The 20,092-nt window shown below is 52.3% G+C and overlaps 1 protein-coding gene across 1 annotated transcript in view; it reads left to right on the forward strand.

The window, feature by feature from the left end:
• The window catches only part of OTOG (otogelin), a gene marked incomplete at its 5' end in the record, with an annotated part of 247,619 nt that overhangs the window by 21,408 nt on the left and 206,119 nt on the right, over nt 1-20,092 (forward strand). Inside the window, 8 exons of the mRNA XM_072131623.1 lie at nt 4,063-4,155; nt 5,420-5,574; nt 7,666-7,787; nt 7,878-8,083; nt 10,058-10,191; nt 15,445-15,551; nt 15,701-15,810; nt 16,238-16,363. Of these exons, the coding sequence (XP_071987724.1) occupies nt 4,063-4,155; nt 5,420-5,574; nt 7,666-7,787; nt 7,878-8,083; nt 10,058-10,191; nt 15,445-15,551; nt 15,701-15,810; nt 16,238-16,363 (1,053 nt within the window). The remainder of the gene's footprint in view (nt 1-4,062; nt 4,156-5,419; nt 5,575-7,665; nt 7,788-7,877; nt 8,084-10,057; nt 10,192-15,444; nt 15,552-15,700; nt 15,811-16,237; nt 16,364-20,092) is intronic.

Below are 20,092 nucleotides of genomic sequence, written 5' to 3' on the forward strand. Positions count from 1 at the left end.
TTAGACATGACATGACGCGGTACTATTGCTGGATGAGACATGACATGACGCGGTACTATTGCCGGATGAGACATGACATGACGCGGTACTATTGCCGGATTAGACATGACATGACGCGGTACTATTGCCGAATTAGACATGACATGACGCGGTACTATTGCCGGATTAGACATGACATGACGCGGTACTATTGCCGGATGAGACATGACATGACGCGGTACTATTGCCGGATGAGACAGGACATGACGCGGTACTATTGCCGGATGAGACATGACATGACGCGGCACTATTGCTGGATGAGACATGACATGAGGCGGTACTATTGCCGGATGAGACATGACGCGGTACTATTGCCGGATGAGACATGACATGACGCGGTACTATTGCCGGATGAGACATGACATGACGCGGTACTATTGCTGGATGAGACATGACATGACGCGGTACTATTTCCGGATTAGACATGACGCGGTACTATTGCCGGATGAGACATGACATGACGCGGTACTATTGCTGGATGAGACATGACATGAGGCGGTACTATTGCCGGATGAGACATGACGCGGTACTATTGCCGGATGAGACATGACATGACGCGGTACTATTGCTGGATGAGACATGACATGAGGCGGTACTATTGCCGGATGAGACATGACGCGGTACTATTGCCGGATGAGACATGACATGACGCGGTACTATTGCCGGATTAGACATGACATGACGCGGTACTATTGCCGGATTAGACATGACATGACGCGGTACTATTGCCGGATGAGACATGACATGACGCGGTACTATTGCTGGATGAGACATGACATGACGCGGTACTATTGCCGGATGAGACATGACATGACGCGGTACTATTGCCGGATGAGACATGACATGACGCGGTACTATTGCCGGATTAGACATGACATGACGCGGTACTATTGCTGGATGAGACATGACATGACGCGGTACTATTGCCGGATGAGACATGACATGACGCGGTACTATTGCCGGATGAGACATGACATGACGCGGTACTATTGCCGGATTAGACATGACATGACGCGGTACTATTGCCGAATTAGACATGACATGACGCGGTACTATTGCCGGATTAGACATGACATGACGCGGTACTATTGCCGGATGAGACATGACATGACGCGGTACTATTGCCGGATGAGACAGGACATGACGCGGTACTATTGCCGGATGAGACATGACATGACGCGGCACTATTGCTGGATGAGACATGACATGAGGCGGTACTATTGCCGGATGAGACATGACGCGGTACTATTGCCGGATGAGACATGACATGACGCGGTACTATTGCCGGATGAGACATGACATGACGCGGTACTATTGCTGGATGAGACATGACATGACGCGGTACTATTTCCGGATTAGACATGACGCGGTACTATTTCCGGATTAGACATGACGCGGTACTATTGCCGGATGAGACATGACATGACGCGGTACTATTGCTGGATGAGACATGACATGAGGCGGTACTATTGCCGGATGAGACATGACGCGGTACTATTGCCGGATGAGACATGACATGACGCGGTACTATTGCTGGATGAGACATGACATGAGGCGGTACTATTGCCGGATGAGACATGACGCGGTACTATTGCCGGATGAGACATGACATGACGCGGTACTATTGCCGGATTAGACATGACATGACGCGGTACTATTGCTGGATGAGACATGACATGACGCGGTACTATTGCCGGATGAGACATGACATGACGCGGTACTATTGCCGGATGAGACATGACATGACGCGGTACTATTGCCGGATTAGACATGACATGACGCGGTACTATTGCCGAATTAGACATGACATGACGCGGTACTATTGCCGGATGAGACATGACATGACGCGGTACTATTGCCGGATTAGACATGACATGACGCGGTACTATTGCCGAATTAGACATGACATGACGCGGTACTATTGCCGGATTAGACATGACATGACGCGGTACTATTGCCGGATGAGACATGACATGGCGCGGTACTATTGCCGGATTAGACATGACGCGGTACTATTGCCGGATTAGACATGACATGACGCGGTACTATTGCCGGATGAGACATGACATGACGCGGTACTATTGCCGGATGAGACATGACATGACGCGGTACTATTGCCGGATTAGACATGACGCGGTACTATTGCCGGATTAGACATGACATGACGCGGTACTATTGCCGGATGAGACATGACATGACGCGGTACTATTGCTGGATGAGACATGACATGACGCGGTACTATTGCCGGATTAGACATGACATGACGCGGTACTATTGCCGGATGAGACATGACATGACGCGGTACTATTGCCGGATTAGACATGACGCGGTACTATTGCCGGATTAGACATGACATGACGCGGTACTATTGCCGGATGAGACATGACATGACGCGGCACTATTGCTGGATGAGACATGACATGACGCGGCACTATTGCCGGATTAGACATGACATGACGCGGTACTATTGCCGGATGAGACATGACATGACGCGGTACTATTGCCGGATGAGACATGACATGACGCGGTACTATTGCTGGATGAGACATGACATGACGCGGTACTATTGCCGGATGAGACATGACATGACGCGGCACTATTGCCGGATTAGACATGACATGACGCGGTACTATTGCCGGATGAGACATGACATGACGCGGTACTATTGCCGGATGAGACATGACATGACGCGGTACTATTGCCGGATGAGACATGACATGACGCGGTACTATTGCTGGATGAGACATGACATGACTCGGTACTATTGCCGGATGAGACATGACATGACGCGGTACTATTGCCGGATGAGACATGACATGACGCGGCACTATTGCCGGATTAGACATGACGCGGAACTATTGCCGGATGAGACATGACATGACGCGGTACTATTGCCGGATTAGACATGACATGACTCGGTACTATTGCTGGATGAGACATGACATGACTCGGTACTATTGCTGGATGAGACATGACATGACGCGGTACTATTGCTGGATGAGACATGACATGACGCGGTACTATTGCCGGATTAGACATGACATGACGCGGTACTATTGCCGGATGAGACATGACATGACGCGGTACTATTGCCGGATGAGACATGACATGACGCGGTACTATTGCCGGATGAGACATGACATGACGCGGTACTATTGCCGGATTAGACATGACATGACTCGGTACTATTGCTGGATGAGACATGACATGACGCGGTACTATTGCTGGATGAGACATGACATGACGCGGTACTATTGCCGGATGAGACATGACATGACGCGGCACTATTGCCGGATTAGACATGACGCGGTACTATTGCCGGATGAGACATGACATGACGCGGCACTATTGCCGGATTAGACATGACGCGGTATTATTGCCGGATGAGACATGACATGACGCGGTACTATTGCCGGATTAGACATGACGCGGTATTATTGCCGGATGAGACATGACATGACGCGGTACTATTGCTGGATGAGACATGACATGACGCGGTACTATTGCCGGATGAGACATGACATGACGCGGTACTATTGCCGGATGAGACATGACATGACGCGGTACTATTGCTGGATGAGACATGACATGACGCGGTACTATTGCTGGATGAGACATGACATGACGCGGCACTATTGCCGGATGAGACATGACATGACGCGGTACTATTGGACGCTATTGTGGATATTATGAAATATTTCTGGGCTGATTTGGGAAAATGACCATGATACCAGACTAGTGAGGTGAATAATATGGTGAGAAGTCTAAGTTATGATGTTTTTGCTGTTGTCTTACACATGATGATTCCTTTGTGCTGATTTGTATGCCTCCCCCCCCCCTGAGATTCGGAGTTTTACAGACTAAACAAGTGGGTTTCCGGGCTGCTGCCTTCTGCAATGTGTGGCGCTCGGGCCGTGTTCACACTGCCTCTATGACTCCGCTGGATCTCATGGGATGTAGTCCTCCTGCCGGTGATGCCACGGAGCAGGAGCACTGTCCCTATAACTTGTCTTCTCTCCTCAGATGTCCTGCCCTGCTTCAATGGAGGAGAATGTTGGCAGAAGAAGTTTTGTGACTGCAGTCGATACAACGCATCGGGATCCAGATGTCAGATAGGTGAATGTCATGAATCACGTATGGATCCGCAAATGTCACCGGAAGGCACATGATCTGCGGCAGCAGAAATTTAGGGATGCACAATACAGGGATGACCTCATATAGCAGGACCAGGGATGACCTCATATAGTAGGACCAGGGATGACCTCATATAGCAGGACCAGGGATGACCTCATATAGTAGGACCAGGGATGACCTCATATAGCAGGATCAGGGATGACCTCATATAGTAGGACCAGGGATGACCTCATATAGTAGGACCAGGGATGACCTCATATAGCAGGACCAGGGATGACCTCATATAGTAGGACCAGGGATGACCTCGTATAGTAGGACCAGGGATGACCTCATATAGCAGGACCAGGGATGACCTCATATAGCAGGACCAGGGATGACCTCATATAGCAGGACCAGGGATGACCTCATATAGCAGGACCAGGGATGACCTCATATAGCAGGATCAGGGAAGACCTCATATAGTAGGACCAGGGATGACCTCATATAGTAGGACCAGGGATGACCTCGTATAGTAGGACCAGGGATGACCTCATATAGTAGGACCAGGGATGACCTCATATAGTAGGACCAGGGATGACCTCGTATAGTAGGACCAGGGATGACCTCATATAGCAGGACCAGGGATGACCTCATATAGCAGGATCAGGGATGACCTCATATAGCAGGACCAGGGATGACCTCATATAGCAGGACCAGGGATGACCTCATATAGCAGGATCAGGGAAGACCTCATATAGTAGGACCAGGGATGACCTCATATAGCAGGACCAGGGATGACCTCATATAGCAGGACCAGGGATGACCTCATATAGCAGGATCAGGGAAGACCTCATATAGTAGGACCAGGGATGACCTCATATAGCAGGACCAGGGATGACCTCATATAGCAGGATCAGGGATGACCTCGTATAGCAGGACCAGGGATGACCTCATATAGTAGGACCAGGGATGACCTCCTATAGTAGGACCAGGGATGACCTCATATAGCAGGACCAGGGATGACCTCATATAGTAGGACCAGGGATGACCTCCTATAGTAGGACCAGGGATGACCTCGTATAGTAGGACCAGGGATGACCTCATATAGCAGGACCAGGGATGACCTCATATAGTAGGACCAGGGATGACTCTTATGTATGAGGCAGTATACATGTGTGCTATGTAGAGGAGTCATGTGACCTGCATGTACATGTATGTTGCGTGTGCTGTAGGTATGTCTTACGTTCTGGATCTTGTTCTCCTGCAGTATATAACATGGGTCCGGAGAGGGAGAACCTGTGCCGGACCTGGGGACAGAACCATTATGAGACGTTTGATGGACTTTATTTTTTTTACCCTGGAAAATTCACGTATGACCTTGTGCGACACGTGGAGCCGGATGAGCAGAATTTTGCCATACAGGTCAGGTGACCACATAGTGACTCTACTCCAGAGTATGCCAGCCATAGTGCCCATATGATGCCAGCCATAGTGCCCATATGATGCCAGCCATAGTGCCCATATGATGCCAGCCATAGTGCCCATATAACGCCAGCCATGGTGCCCATATAACACCAGCCATAGTGCCCATATGATGCCAGCCATGGTGCCCATATGATGCCAGCCATGGTGCCCATATGATGCCAGCCATAGTGCCCATATGATGCCAGCCATAGTGCCCATATGATGCCAGCCATAGTGCCCATTTGATGCCAGCCATGGTGCCCATATAACACCAGACATAGTGCCCATATGATGCCAGCCATAGTGCCCATATGATGCCAGCCATAGTGCCCATATGATGCCAGCCATGGTGCCCATTTAACACAAGCCATAGTGCCCATATGATGCCAGCCATAGTGGCCATATGATGCCAGCCATAGTGCCCATATAAAACCAGCCATAGTGCCCATATAATGCCTTCCATAGTGCCCATGTAATGCCAGCCATAGTGCCTATACAGCGTCATCCATAGTGCCCATATAACACCAGCCATAGTGGCCATATAATGCCTTCCATAGTGCCCATATAATGCCAGCCATAGTGCCCATACAGCGTCATCCATAGTGCCCATATAAAGCCAGCCATAGTGGCCATATAATGCCAGCCATAGTGCCCATACAGCGTCATCCATAGTGCCCATATAACACCAACCAGGCCAAATAACACCAGCCATAGTGCCCATATAATGCCAGCCATAGTGCCCATATAACGCCACCCCTAGTGCCCATATAATGCCAGTCAGTGTCCATATAACACCAGCCTTAGTGCCCATATAACGCCAGTCAGTGTCCATATAACACCAGCCATAGTGCCCATATAATGCCAGCCATAGTGCCCATATAACACCAACCAGCCCAAATAACACCAGCCATATTGCCCATATAATGCCAGCCATAGTGCCCATACAGTCTCATTCATAGTGCCCATATAACACCAACCAGGCCAAATAACACCAGCCATAGTGCCCATATAATGCCAGCCATAGTGCCCATATAATGCCAGCCATAGTGCCCATATAACACCAACCAGCCCATATAACACCAGCCATAGTGCCCATATAACATCATCCATAGTGCCCATATAACAACAACCAGCCCATATAACGCCAGCCATAGTGCCCATATAACGCCAGCCATAGTGCCCATATAATGCCATCCAAAATGCCCATATAACACCAACCAGCCCATATTACACCAGCCATAGTGCCCATATTACACCAGCCATAGTGCCCATATAACACCAACCAGCCCAAATAACACCAGCCATAGTGCCCATATAATGCCAGCCATAGTGCCCATAAAACACCAGTCATAGTGCCCATAAAATACCAGCCATAGTGCCCATATAATGACATCCATAGTGCCCATACAGCATCATCCATAGTGCCCATACAGCATTATCCATAGTGCTCATATAATACCAGCCATAGTGCCCATATAATGACATCCATAGTGCCCATACAGCATCATCCATAGTGTCCATACATCATTATCCATAGTGCTCATATAATACCAGCCATAGTGCCCATATAGCGCCAGCCATAGTGCCCATATAGTGCCAGCCATAGTGCCCACACAGCCTCATTTATGGTGGCCATATAATGGCAGTTGGTGTTCTCCATAGAGGGTCTGTACAGGTCCCCCATATATTGCCAGTCCTAGCACATATACCTCCAAATTGCCCATATAACACCAACCAGCCCATATTACACCAGCCATAGTGCCCATATGATGCCAGCCGTAGTGCCCATATAATGCCAGGTTAAATGGGAAGATCTATTCATTTAATGAATAACTCAATATGGCTGATTAGGTGTGTGATCAGACCAATGGCATTACCCAGTCCTCCAGACTCCACCCCTAAGGCACTAGTAAGGAACACCATGGACCCTCCCACAGCCATAGGCCCTCCCTTGAGGATCCCTTCAGCCAGTCTTGAAGAGGGAGGTGTACATATCAGATGTGACTGTTGTCCAGCTGTTGTGTTGACTCTCCCTGTTACCTGACACAGGTGCACAATGACCCAACCTGCACTGCCCGCCCCTACGCCTGTGCCCGCTCCGTCACTCTGTATTTATCAGGTGCAGGGGAAGTGACGTTACAGAACCAGATTGTTCTCCTCAATAACCTCAGGTGAGTAATCCATTAGGTTGTTGTTTGGTGATGTTATTGGCCCCTTCTAGCTCAGGGGCGTGTCACATTGCTGTGTGTTCCCTCCCCCAGGGTTCCTCTTCCATACAGTAGTGGAGCCCTGAGGATACAGAACCTCTCCAGATACATCATTGTCACTCTTCAGTACGTCTTCTCCTTGGCATGGGATGGAAGCTCCGCTGTTTACCTAAAGATGAGTCCGGATTACGTGGGCAGAACCCGTGGACTCTGCGGAAACAATAACTGGATCCCCCACGATGATCTGGTGACAAGTTATGGTGAGGAATAAGATATTCTGTGAGCAGATCCCATGTATAGTGGATCTCAACTGCTCCGATCTCTGTGTGGGGGTTATTCCTGGGCTTTTATGGCATAAACAGGTCTCAAAGTCGCATTGAGGTTTTTTGGGACTTTTAACTGTTAAAAAGTCTCATAGGACGATTTCCACCTCCTCACAGATCCGATAAGAAAGAACATTAGTACAGCGCGGTGCAGAGCCGGATACCTGACCTGGGACTTCTACAAACCATAAAAAGTCTCACAGGACTATTCCCACCTCCTCACTGATCCGATAAGATAGATCATCAGTACAACGCGGTGCAGAACCAGATACCTGACCTGGGACTTGTACAAACCATAAAACCTCTCAAAGGACTATTCCCACCTCCTCACTGATCCGATAAGATAGATCATCAGTACAACGCGGTGCAGAACCAGATACCTGACCTGGGACTTCTACAAACCATAAAAAGTCTCACAGGACTATTCCCACCTCCTCACTGATCCGATAAGATAGATCATCAGTACAACGTGGTGCAGAACCAGATACCTGACCTGGGACTTGTACAAACCATAAAACCTCTCACAGGACTATTCCCACCTCCTCACTGATCCGATAAGATAGATCATCAGTACAACGTGGTGCAGAACCAGATACCTGACCTGGGACTTCTACAAACCATAAAACCTCTCGCAGGACTATTTCCACCTCCTCACTGATCCGATAAGATAGATCATCAGTACAACGTGGTGCAGAACCAGATACCTGACCTGGGACTTCTACAAACCATAAAAAGTCTCACAGGACTATTCCCACCTCCTCACTGATCCGATAAGATAGATCATCAGTACAACGTGGTGCAGAGCCGGATACCTGACCTGGGACTTCTACAAACCATAAAACCTCTCACAGGACTATTCCCACCTCCTCACTGATCCGATAAGATAGATCATCAGTACAATGCGGTGCAGAGCCGGATATCTGACCTGGGACTTCTACAAACCATAAAACCTCTCACAGGACTATTCCCACCTCCTCACTGATCCGATAAGATAGATCATCAGTACAACGCGGTGCAGAGCCGGATACCTGACCTGGGACTTCTACAAACCATAAAACCTCTCACAGGACTATTCCCACCTCCTCACTGATCCGATAAGATGGAACATCAGTACAACGTGGTGCAGAGCCGGATACCTGACCTGGGACTTCTACAAACCATAAAACCTCTCACAGGACTATTCCCACCTCCTCACTGATCCGATAAGATAGATCATCAGTACAACGCGGTGCAGAGCCGGATACCTGAGCTGGGACTTCTACAAACCATAAAACCTCTCACAGGACTATTCCCACCTCCTCACTGATCCGATAAGATAGATCATCAGTACAACGCGGTGCAGAGCCGGATACCTGACCTGGGACTTCTACAAACCATAAAACCTCTCACAGGACTATTCCCACCTCCTCACTGATCCGATAAGATAGATCATCAGTACAATGCGGTGCAGAGCCGGATACCTGACCTGGGACTTCTACAAACCATAAAACCTCTCACAGGACTATTCCCACCTCCTCACTGATCCGATAAGATAGATCATCAGTACAACGTGGTGCAGAGCCGGATACCTGACCTGGGACTTCTACAAACCATAAAACCTCTCACAGGACTATTCCCACCTCCTCACTGATCCGATAAGATGGAACATCAGTACAGCGTGGTGCAGAGCCGGATACCTGACCTGGGACTTCTACAAACCATAAAACCTCTCGCAGTGCCTCCAGTCCCTGCTGATGGATGTGCTGGGACTTTTTATGCATTTTGAGACAGAACATAATAATAATAATTTATTACATTTTTTGGGTAGCGAAGCTCCAAATATAAACATAGAACTGCCCCGAGGAGCCGAATAATGAATAACCCCCGATATCTTTATCTATTTATTAATTTCTGCCATTTTTCTGATTGCAGGAAAAGTAACAGAGAACATTGAGGAGTTTGTGAACAGCTGGAGGGAGGATTTACCCCAGAAGTTGTGGATGAGTTCTGCGCCTCCTGCTGTGTATGAGCCACCATGTGCCACACTGAACCAGCAGGCAAGAGAGGTAGAGCGCAGCCACATCCTATCACAATCAGCTTCCAGGGGCCACATCCCATCACAATCAACTGCCAGGGGCCACGTACCATCACATACAGTGGAAGTGGAGGAGGGGGAGGTGTGAGTGAAAGAGGAGGAGGGGGAGATGTAAGTGGAAGAGGCGGAGGTGTGAGCGGACGTGGCGGAGGTGTGAGCGGACGTGGCGGAGGTGTGAGCGGACGAGGCGGAGGTGTGAGCGGACGAGGCGGAGGTGTGAGCGGACGTGGCGGAGGTCTGAGCGGACGTGGCGGAGGTGTGAGCGGACGAGGCGGAGGTGTGAGCGTTAGGGTTAGGGTGTGATTGTGTGGAGAGGCGGCCTAGGCTTAGGGTTAGGGTGTGATTGTGTGGAGAGGCGGCCTAGGATTAGGGTTAGGGTGTGATTGTGTGAAGAGGCCGCCTAGGGTTAGGGTTAGGGTGTGATTGTGTGGAGAGGCCGCCTAGGTTTAGGGTGTGATTGTGTGGAGAGGCCGCCTAGGGTTAGGGTTAGGGTGTGATTGTGTGGAGAGGCGGCCTAGGGTTAGGGTTAGGGTGTGATTGTGTGGAGAGGCGGCCTAGGGTTAGGGTTAGGGTGTGATTGTGTGGAGAGGCGGCCTAGGGTTAGGGTGTGATTGTGTGGAGAGGCGGCCTAGGGTTAGGGTGTGATTGTGTGGAGAGGCAGCCTAGGGTTAGGGTTAGGGTGTGATTGTGTGGAGAGGCAGCCTAGGGTTAGGGTTAGGGTGTGAATGTGTGGAGAGGCGGCCTAGGGTTAGGGTTAGGGTGTGATTGTGTGGAGAGGCGGCCTAGGGTTAGGGTGTGATTGTGTGGAGAGGCGGCCTAGGGTTAGGGTTAGGGTGTGATTGTGTGGAGAGGCGGCCTAGGGTTAGGGTTAGGGTGTGATTGTGTGGAGAGGCGGCCTAGGGTTAGGGTGTGATTGTGTGGAGAGGCGGCCTAGGGTTAGGGTGTGATTGTGTGGAGAGGCAGCCTAGGGTTAGGGTGTGATTGTGTGGAGAGGCGGCCTAGGGTTAGGGTGTGATTGTGTGGAGAGGCGGCCTAGGGTTAGGGTTAGGGTGTGATTGTGTGGAGAGGCCGCCTAGGGTTAGGGTTAGGGTGTGATTGTGTGGAGAGGCCGCCTAGGGTTAGGGTGTGATTGTGTGGAGAGGCCGCCTAGGGTTAGGGTTAGGGTGTGATTGTGTGGAGAGGCGGCCTAGGGTTAGGGTTAGGGTGTGATTGTGTGGAGAGGCGGCCTAGGGTTAGGGTTAGGGTGTGATTGTGTGGAGAGGCGGCCTAGGGTTAGGGTTAGGGTGTGATTGTGTGGAGAGGCGGCCTAGGGTTAGGGTTAGGGTGTGATTGTGTGGAGAGGCGGCCTAGGGTTAGGGTTAGGGTGTGATTGTGTGGAGAGGCGGCCTAGGGTTAGGGTTAGGGTGTGATTGTGTGGAGAGGCGGCCTAGGGTTAGGGTTAGGGTGTGATTGTGTGGAGAGGCGGCCTAGGGTTAGGGTTAGGGTGTGATTGTGTGGAGAGGCGGCCTAGGGTTAGGGTTAGGGTGTGATTGTGTGGAGAGGCGGCCTAGGGTTAGGGTTAGGGTGTGATTGTGTGGAGAGGCGGCCTAGGGTTAGGGTTAGGGTGTGATTGTGTGGAGAGGCGGCCTAGGGTTAGGGTGTGATTGTGTGGAGAGGCGGCCTAGGGTTAGGGTTAGGGTGTGATTGTGTGGAGAGGCGGCCTAGGGTTAGGGTTAGGGTGTGATTGTGTGGAGAGGCGGCCTAGGGTTAGGGTTAGGGTGTGATTGTGTGGAGAGGCGGCCTAGGGTTAGGGTTAGGGTGTGATTGTGTGGAGAGGCGGCCTAGGGTTAGGGTGTGATTGTGTGGAGAGGCGGCCTAGGGTTAGGGTTAGGGTGTGATTGTGTGGAGAGGCGGCCTAGGGTTAGGGTTAGGGTGTGATTGTGTGGAGAGGCGGCCTAGGGTTAGGGTTAGGGTGTGATTGTGTGGAGAGGCGGCCTAGGGTTAGGGTTAGGGTGTGATTGTGTGGAGAGGCGGCCTAGGGTTAGGGTGTGATTGTGTGGAGAGGCGGCCTAGGGTTAGGGTGTGATTGTGTGGAGAGGCGGCCTAGGGTTAGGGTGTGATTGTGTGGAGAGGCGGCCTAGGGTTAGGGTTAGGGTGTGATTGTGTGGAGAGGCGGCCTAGGGTTAGGGTGTGATTGTGTGGAGAGGCAGCCTAGGGTTAGGGTTAGGGTGTGATTGTGTGGAGAGGCGGCCTAGGGTTAGGGTGTGATTGTGTGGAGAGGCAGCCTAGGGTTAGGGTTAGGGTGTGATTGTGTGGAGAGGCGGCCTAGGGTTAGGGTGTGATTGTGTGGAGAGGCGGCCTAGGGTTAGGGTTAGGGTGTGATTGTGTGGAGAGGCGGCCTAGGGTTAGGGTTAGGGTGTGATTGTGTGGAGAGGCGGCCTAGGGTTAGGGTGTGATTGTGTGGAGAGGCGGCCTAGGGTTAGGGTGTGATTGTGTGGAGAGGCGGCCTAGGGTTAGGGTTAGGGTGTGATTGTGTGGAGAGGCGGCCTAGGGTTAGGGTTAGGGTGTGATTGTGTGGAGAGGCGGCCTAGGGTTAGGGTTAGGGTGTGATTGTGTGGAGAGGCGGGTTAGGGTTAGGGTTTGATTGTGTGGAGAGGCGGCCTAGGGTTAGGGTGTGATTGTGTGGAGAGGCGGCCTAGGGTTAGGGTTAGGGTGTGATTGTGTGGAGAGGCGGCCTAGGGTTAGGGTTAGGGTGTGATTGTGTGGAAAGGCGGCCTAGGGTTAGGGTTAGGGTGTGATTGTGTGGAGAGGCGGCCTAGGGTTAGGGTTAGGGTGTGATTGTGTGGAGAGGCGGCCTAGGGTTAGGGTTAGGGTGTGAATGTGTGGAGAGGCGGCCTAGGGTTAGGGTTAGGGTGTGATTGTGTGGAGAGGCGGCCTAGGGTTAGGGTGTGATTGTGTGGAGAGGCGGCCTAGGGTTAGGGTTAGGGTGTGATTGTGTGGAGAGGCGGCCTAGGGTTAGGGTTAGGGTGTGATTGTGTGGAGAGGCGGCCTAGGGTTAGGGTGTGATTGTGTGGAGAGGCGGCCTAGGGTTAGGGTGTGATTGTGTGGAGAGGCGGCCTAGGGTTAGGGTTAGGGTGTGATTGTGTGGAGAGGCGGCCTAGGGTTAGGGTTAGGGTGTGATTGTGTGGAGAGGCGGCCTAGGGTTAGGGTTAGGGTGTGATTGTGTGGAGAGGCGGCCTAGGGTTAGGGTTAGGGTGTGATTGTGTGGAGAGGCCGCCTAGGGTTAGGGTGTGATTGTGTGGAGAGGCGGCCTAGGGTTAGGGTGTGATTGTGTGGAGAGGCGGCCTAGGGTTAGGGTTAGGGTGTGATTGTGTGGAGAGGCGGCCTAGGGTTAGGGTGTGATTGTGTGGAGAGGCGGCCTAGGGTTAGGGTGTGATTGTGTGGAGAGGCGGCCTAGGGTTAGGGTGTGATTGTGTGGAGAGGCGGCCTAGGGTTAGGGTGTGATTGTGTGGAGAGGCGGCCTAGGGTTAGGGTGTGATTGTGTGGAGAGGCGGCCTAGGGTTAGGGTGTGATTGTGTGGAGAGGCGGCCTAGGGTTAGGGTGTGATTGTGTGGAGAGGCGGCCTAGGGTTAGGGTTAGGGTGTGATTGTGTGGAGAGGCGGCCTAGGGTTAGGGTTAGGGTGTGATTGTGTGGAGAGGCGGCCTAGGGTTAGGGTTAGGGTGTGATTGTGTGGAGAGGCGGCCTAGGGTTAGGGTTAGGGTGTGATTGTGTGGAGAGGCGGCCTAGGGTTAGGGTTAGGGTGTGATTGTGTGGAGAGGCGGCCTAGGGTTAGGGTGTGATTGTGTGGAGAGGCGGCCTAGGGTTAGGGTGTGATTGTGTGGAGAGGCGGCCTAGGGTTAGGGTTAGGGTGTGATTGTGTGGAGAGGCGGCCTAGGGTTAGGGTTAGGGTGTGATTGTGTGGAGAGGCGGCCTAGGGTTAGGGTTAGGGTGTGATTGTGTGGAGAGGCGGCCTAGGGTTAGGGTTAGGGTGTGATTGTGTGGAGAGGCGGCCTAGGGTTAGGGTTAGGGTGTGATTGTGTGGAGAGGCGGCCTAGGGTTAGGGTGTGATTGTGTGGAGAGGCGGCCTAGGGTTAGGGTTAGGGTGTGATTGTGTGGAGAGGCGGCCTAGGGTTAGGGTTAGGGTGTGATTGTGTGGAGAGGCGGCCTAGGGTTAGGGTTAGGGTGTGATTGTGTGGAGAGGCGGCCTAGGGTTAGGGTTAGGGTGTGATTGTGTGGAGAGGCGGCCTAGGGTTAGGGTTAGGGTGTGATTGTGTGGAGAGGCGGCCTAGGGTTAGGGTTAGGGTGTGATTGTGTGGAGAGGCGGCCTAGGGTTAGGGTTAGGGTGTGATTGTGTGGAGAGGCGGCCTAGGGTTAGGGTTAGGGTGTGATTGTGTGGAGAGGGTTAGGGTTAGGGTTAGGGTGTGATTGTGTGGAGAGGCGGCCTAGGGTTAGGGTTAGGGTGTGATTGTGTGGAGAGGCGGCCTAGGGTTAGGGTTAGGGTGTGATTGTGTGGAGAGGCGGCCTAGGGTTAGGGTTAGGGTGTGATTGTGTGGAGAGGCCGCCTAGGGTTAGGGTTAGGGTGTGATTGTGTGGAGAGGCGGCCTAGGGTTAGGGTTAGGGTGTGATTGTGTGGAGAGGCGGCCTAGGGTTAGGGTTAGGGTGTGATTGTGTGGAGAGGCGGCCTAGGGTTAGGGTTAGGGTGTGATTGTGTGGAGAGGGTTAGGGTTAGGGTTAGGGTGTGATTGTGTGGAGAGGGTTAGGGTTAGGGTTAGGGTGTGATTGTGTGGAGAGGCGGCCTAGGGTTAGGGTGTGATTGTGTGGAGAGGCGGCCTAGGGTTAGGGTTAGGGTGTGATTGTGTGGAGAGGCGGCCTAGGGTTAGGGTTAGGGTGTGATTGTGTGGAGAGGTGGCCTAGGGTTAGGGTTAGGGTGTGATTGTGTGGAGAGGCGGCCTAGGGTTAGGGTGTGATTGTGTGGAGAGGCGGCCTAGGGTTAGGGTTAGGGTTAGGGTGTGCGGTAACTTCTGGAGCGCGTAGGCCGCCTCTCCACACAATCACACCGAGTGACACAAAGGACGTCTGTATTTCAGAAATAATCATTTTTAAACTTTTTGAAAAAATAAAGTCTTGAAGGTTTTGGAGATCCCTCGGTGCCGGAGTGCGATCTATTTTCTTCTACTGATGAGTAATGCTGGGCTCTCTCCACAGGGGGCGCACTCGCTCTGCCGCGCATTACTCCACTCACCGTTTCAGGATTGCCACGAGCTCGTGAGTCCGATGCCCTTCATGGCGAGCTGCGAGGATGACCTGTGCCTGTAAGTAGATGTCACCAGCTGACCCCCGGTGACCCCTGCGTTACCTCCTGTACACGGACACACATGGAAGCTGCGCTGGGGTCCTTCATGTCCCCTTGGACTGGTCAGGGTCAGAGGGCGCGGTCCTAATGATTTTCTTGACGTTGCAGGTCGGATAATGATGTTGGTACCTGGTGCCGAGCGCTGACCGAGTATTCCCGCGCATGCGCCCACGCCGGACGCCCTCTGCACGGCTGGAGGGAGATGTACAGAAAGTGCGGTATGTGCGACCATAGGATGTGTAGTGCTCTTCCCTGCACGCTATATACCCCTGTATCCCACCTGCACGCTATATACCCCTGTATCCTCCCTGCTGCACGCTATATACCCCTATATACTCCCTGCTGCACGCTATATACCCAAGTACCCCCCCTGCTACACGCTATATACCCCTGTATTCTTCCTGCTGCAAGCTATATACCCCTGTATCCTCCCTGCTGCATGCTATATACCCCTGTATCCTCTCACCTGCACGCTATATATCCCTGTATCCTCCCTGCTGCACGCTATATACCCCTGTATTCTTCCTGCACGCTATATACCCCTGTATTCTTCCTGCACGATATATACCCCTGTATTCTTCCTGCACGCTATATACCCCTGTATTCTTCCTGCACGCTATATACCCCTGTATTCTCCACCCACAGCTGTTCCCTGTGATCCCGGCCTGGTGTACAGTGAGTGCATCCAGTGTTGTCCCACCACCTGCCACCAGAAGAAGCCGTGCGTGGACAGTGAGATCTCCTGTGTGGACGGCTGCTACTGTCCTGAAGGTAACTTACCTCCAGCAGCTCTGGATTCACTATACACCTACAGTCCGGAGCTGCTGCAGCCTCGTGTCCACTGGCCCAGGACTCCCTGCAGCCCCGAGACCAGGACATTTCTCTACAACTCACTGGGGCTCATTAACTAAGGGTCCACGGACCGCGATTCCGTCAGGTTTTCCCAAATATCTCCGTTTTGCGCTGAATTGCCTCGGGATTTTGGCGCACACGATCGGATTGTGGCGCATTGGCCCCGGCTTCCACGCGACAGAAATCGGGGGGCATGTCCGTCAGACAACCCGACGGATTCGGAAAAAACGTGGAATTTAAAAAAAGAAATGTGTCACAAGATCAGCACTTACATGCACCAGGAAGAAGGTGAACTCCGGGGACCTGAGCGGGGAAGTGACACATGCAGGATATCGGGTGCAGGATCTTAGTGACTCCCTGCACAGCGCATTATACACGGACAATGCACTTACATGCACCAGGAAGAAGAAGGTGAACTCCAGGGACCTGAGCGGGGAAGTGACACATGCAGGATATCGGGCGCAGGATCTTAGTGACTCCTCGCACAGCACATTATACACGGACAATGCACATACATGCACCAGGAAGAAGAAGGTGAACTCCAGGGACCTGAGCTGGGAAGTGACACATGCAGGATATATCGGGTGCAGGATCTTAGTGACTCCCTGCACAGCACATTATACACGGACAATGCACTTACATGCACCGGGAAGAAGAAGGTGAACTCCGGGGACCTGAGCGGGGAAGCGACACATGCAGGGTATCGGGGGCACGATCTTAGTGACTCCCCGCACAGCGCATTATGCACAGACAATGCACTTACATGCACCAGGAAGAAGAAGGTGAACTCCTGGGACCTGAGCAGGGAAGCGACACATGCAGGATATCGGGTGCAGGATCTTAGTGACTCCCCGCACAGCGCATTATACACGGACAATGCACTCACATGAACCAGGAAGAAGAAGGTGAACTCCAGGGACCTGAGCGGGGAAGCGACACATGCAGGATATCGGGTGCAGGATCTTAGTGACTCCCCGCACAGCACATTATACACGGACAATGCACTTACATGCACCGGGAAGAAGAAGGTGAACTCCGGGGACCTGAGCGGGGAAGCGACACATGCAGGGTATCGGGGGCACGATCTTAGTGACTCCCCGCACAGCGCATTATGCACAGACAATGCACTTACATGCACCAGGAAGAAGAAGGTGAACTCCTGGGACCTGAGCAGGGAAGCGACACATGCAGGATATCGGGTGCAGGATCTTAGTGACTCCCCGCACAGCGCATTATACACGGACAATGCACTCACATGAACCAGGAAGAAGAAGGTGAACTCCAGGGACCTGAGCGGGGAAGCGACACATGCAGGGTATCGGGGGCACGATCTTAGTGACTCCCCGCACAGCGCATTATACACAGGCAATGCACTTACATGCACCAGGAAGAAGAAGGTGAACTCCGGGGACCTGAGCGGGGAAGCGACACATGCAGGATATCGGACGCAGGATCTTAGTGACTCCCTGCACAGCGCATTATACACGGACAATGCACTCACATGAACCAGGAAGAAGAAGGTGAACTCCAGGGACCTGAGCGGGGAAGCGGCACATGCAGGGTATCGGGGGCACGATCTTAGTGACTCCCCGCACAGTGCATTACACACAGACAATGCACTTACATGCACCAGGAAGAAGAAGGTGAACTCCGGGGACCTGAGCGGGGAAGCGACACATGCAGGATATCGGGTGCAGGAGCTTAGTGACTCCCCGCACAGCGCATTATACACGTACAATGCACTTACATGCACCAGGAAGAAGAAGGTGAACTCCGGGACCTGAGCGGGGAAGTGACACATGCAGGATATCGGATGCACGATCTTAGTGACTCCCCACACAGCGCATTATGCACGGACAATGTACTTACATGCACCAGGAAGAAGAAGGTGAACTCCTGGGACCTGAGCGGGGAAGCGACACATGCAGGATATCGGGTGCAGGATCTTAGTGACTCCCCGCACAGCGCATTATACACGGACAATGCACTTACATGAACCAGGAAGAAGAAGGTGAACTCCTGGGACCTGAGCGGGGAAGTGACACATGCAGGATATCGGGTGCAGGATCTTAGTGACTCCCCGCACAGCGCATTATACACGGACAATGCACTTACATGCACCAGGAAGAAGAAGGTGAACTCCGGGGACCTGAACGGGGAAGTGACACATGCAGTATATCAGGCGCAGGATCTTAGTGACTCCCCGCACAGCGCATTATACACGGACAATGCACTTACATGCAGCAGGAAGAAGAAGGTGAACTCCGGGGACCTGAGCGGGGAAGCGACACATGCAGGATATCGGGCACAGGATCTTAGTGACCCCCCGCACAGCGCATTATACACGGACAATGCACTTACATGCACCAGGAAGAAGAAGGTGAACTCCAGGGACCTGAGCGGGGAAGTGACACATGCAGGATATCGGATGCAGGATCTTAGTGACTCCCCGCACAGCGCATTATACACAGACAATGCACTTACATGCACCAGGAAGAAGAAGGTGAACTCCGAGGACCTGAGCGGGGAAGCGACACATGCAGGATATCGGGTGCAGGATCTTATTGACTCCCCGCACAGCGCATTATACACGGACAATGCACTTACATGCACCAGGAAGAAGAAGGTGAACTCCAGGGACCTGAGCGGGGAAGCGACACATGCAGGATATCGGATGCACGATCTTAGTGACTCCCCACACAGCGCATTATACACGGACAATGCACTTACATGCACCAGGAAGAAGAAGGTGAACTCCGGGGACCTGAACGGGGAAGTGACACATGCAGTATATCAGGCGCAGGATCTTAGTGACTCCCCGCACAGCGCATTATACACGGACAATGCACTTACATGCAGCAGGAAGAAGAAGGTGAACTCCGGGGACCTGAGCGGGGAAGCGACACATGCAGGATATCGGATGCAGGATCTTAGTGACTCCCCGCACAGCGCATTATACACGGACAATGCACTTACATGCACCAGGAAGAAGAAGGTGAACTCCGAGGACCTGAGCGGGGAAGCGACACATGCAGGATATCGGGTGCAGGATCTTAGTGACTCCCCGCACAGCGCATTATACATGGACAATGCACTTACATGCACCAGGAAGAAGAAGGTGAACTCCAGGGACCTGAGCGGGGAAGCGACACATGCAGGATATCGGGCGCAGGATCTTAGTGACTCCCCGCACAGCGCATTATACACGGACATTGCACTTACATGCACCAGGAAGAAGAAGGTGAACTCCGGGGACCTGAGCGGGGAAGTGACACATGCAGGATATCGGATGCACGATCTTAGTGACTCCCCACACAGCGCATTATACACGGACAATGCATTTACATGCACCGGGAAGAAGAAGGTGAACTCCGGGGACCTGAACGGGGAAGTGACACATGCAGGATATCGGGCGCAGGATCTTAGTGACTCCCTGCACAGCGCATTATACACGGACAATGCACTTACATGCACCAGGAAGAAGAAGGTGAACTCCGGGGACCTGAACGGGGAAGTGACACATGCAGTATATCAGGCGCAGGATCTTAGTGACTCCCCGCACAGCGCATTATACACGGACAATGCACTTACATGCAGCAGGAAGAAGAAGGTGAACTCCGGGGACCTGAGCGGGGAAGCGACACATGC

The sequence above is a fragment of the Engystomops pustulosus genome, unplaced genomic scaffold (genome assembly GCF_040894005.1).
Source record: "Engystomops pustulosus unplaced genomic scaffold, aEngPut4.maternal MAT_SCAFFOLD_107, whole genome shotgun sequence".
NCBI classification, from domain to species: domain Eukaryota; kingdom Metazoa; phylum Chordata; class Amphibia; order Anura; family Leptodactylidae; genus Engystomops; species Engystomops pustulosus.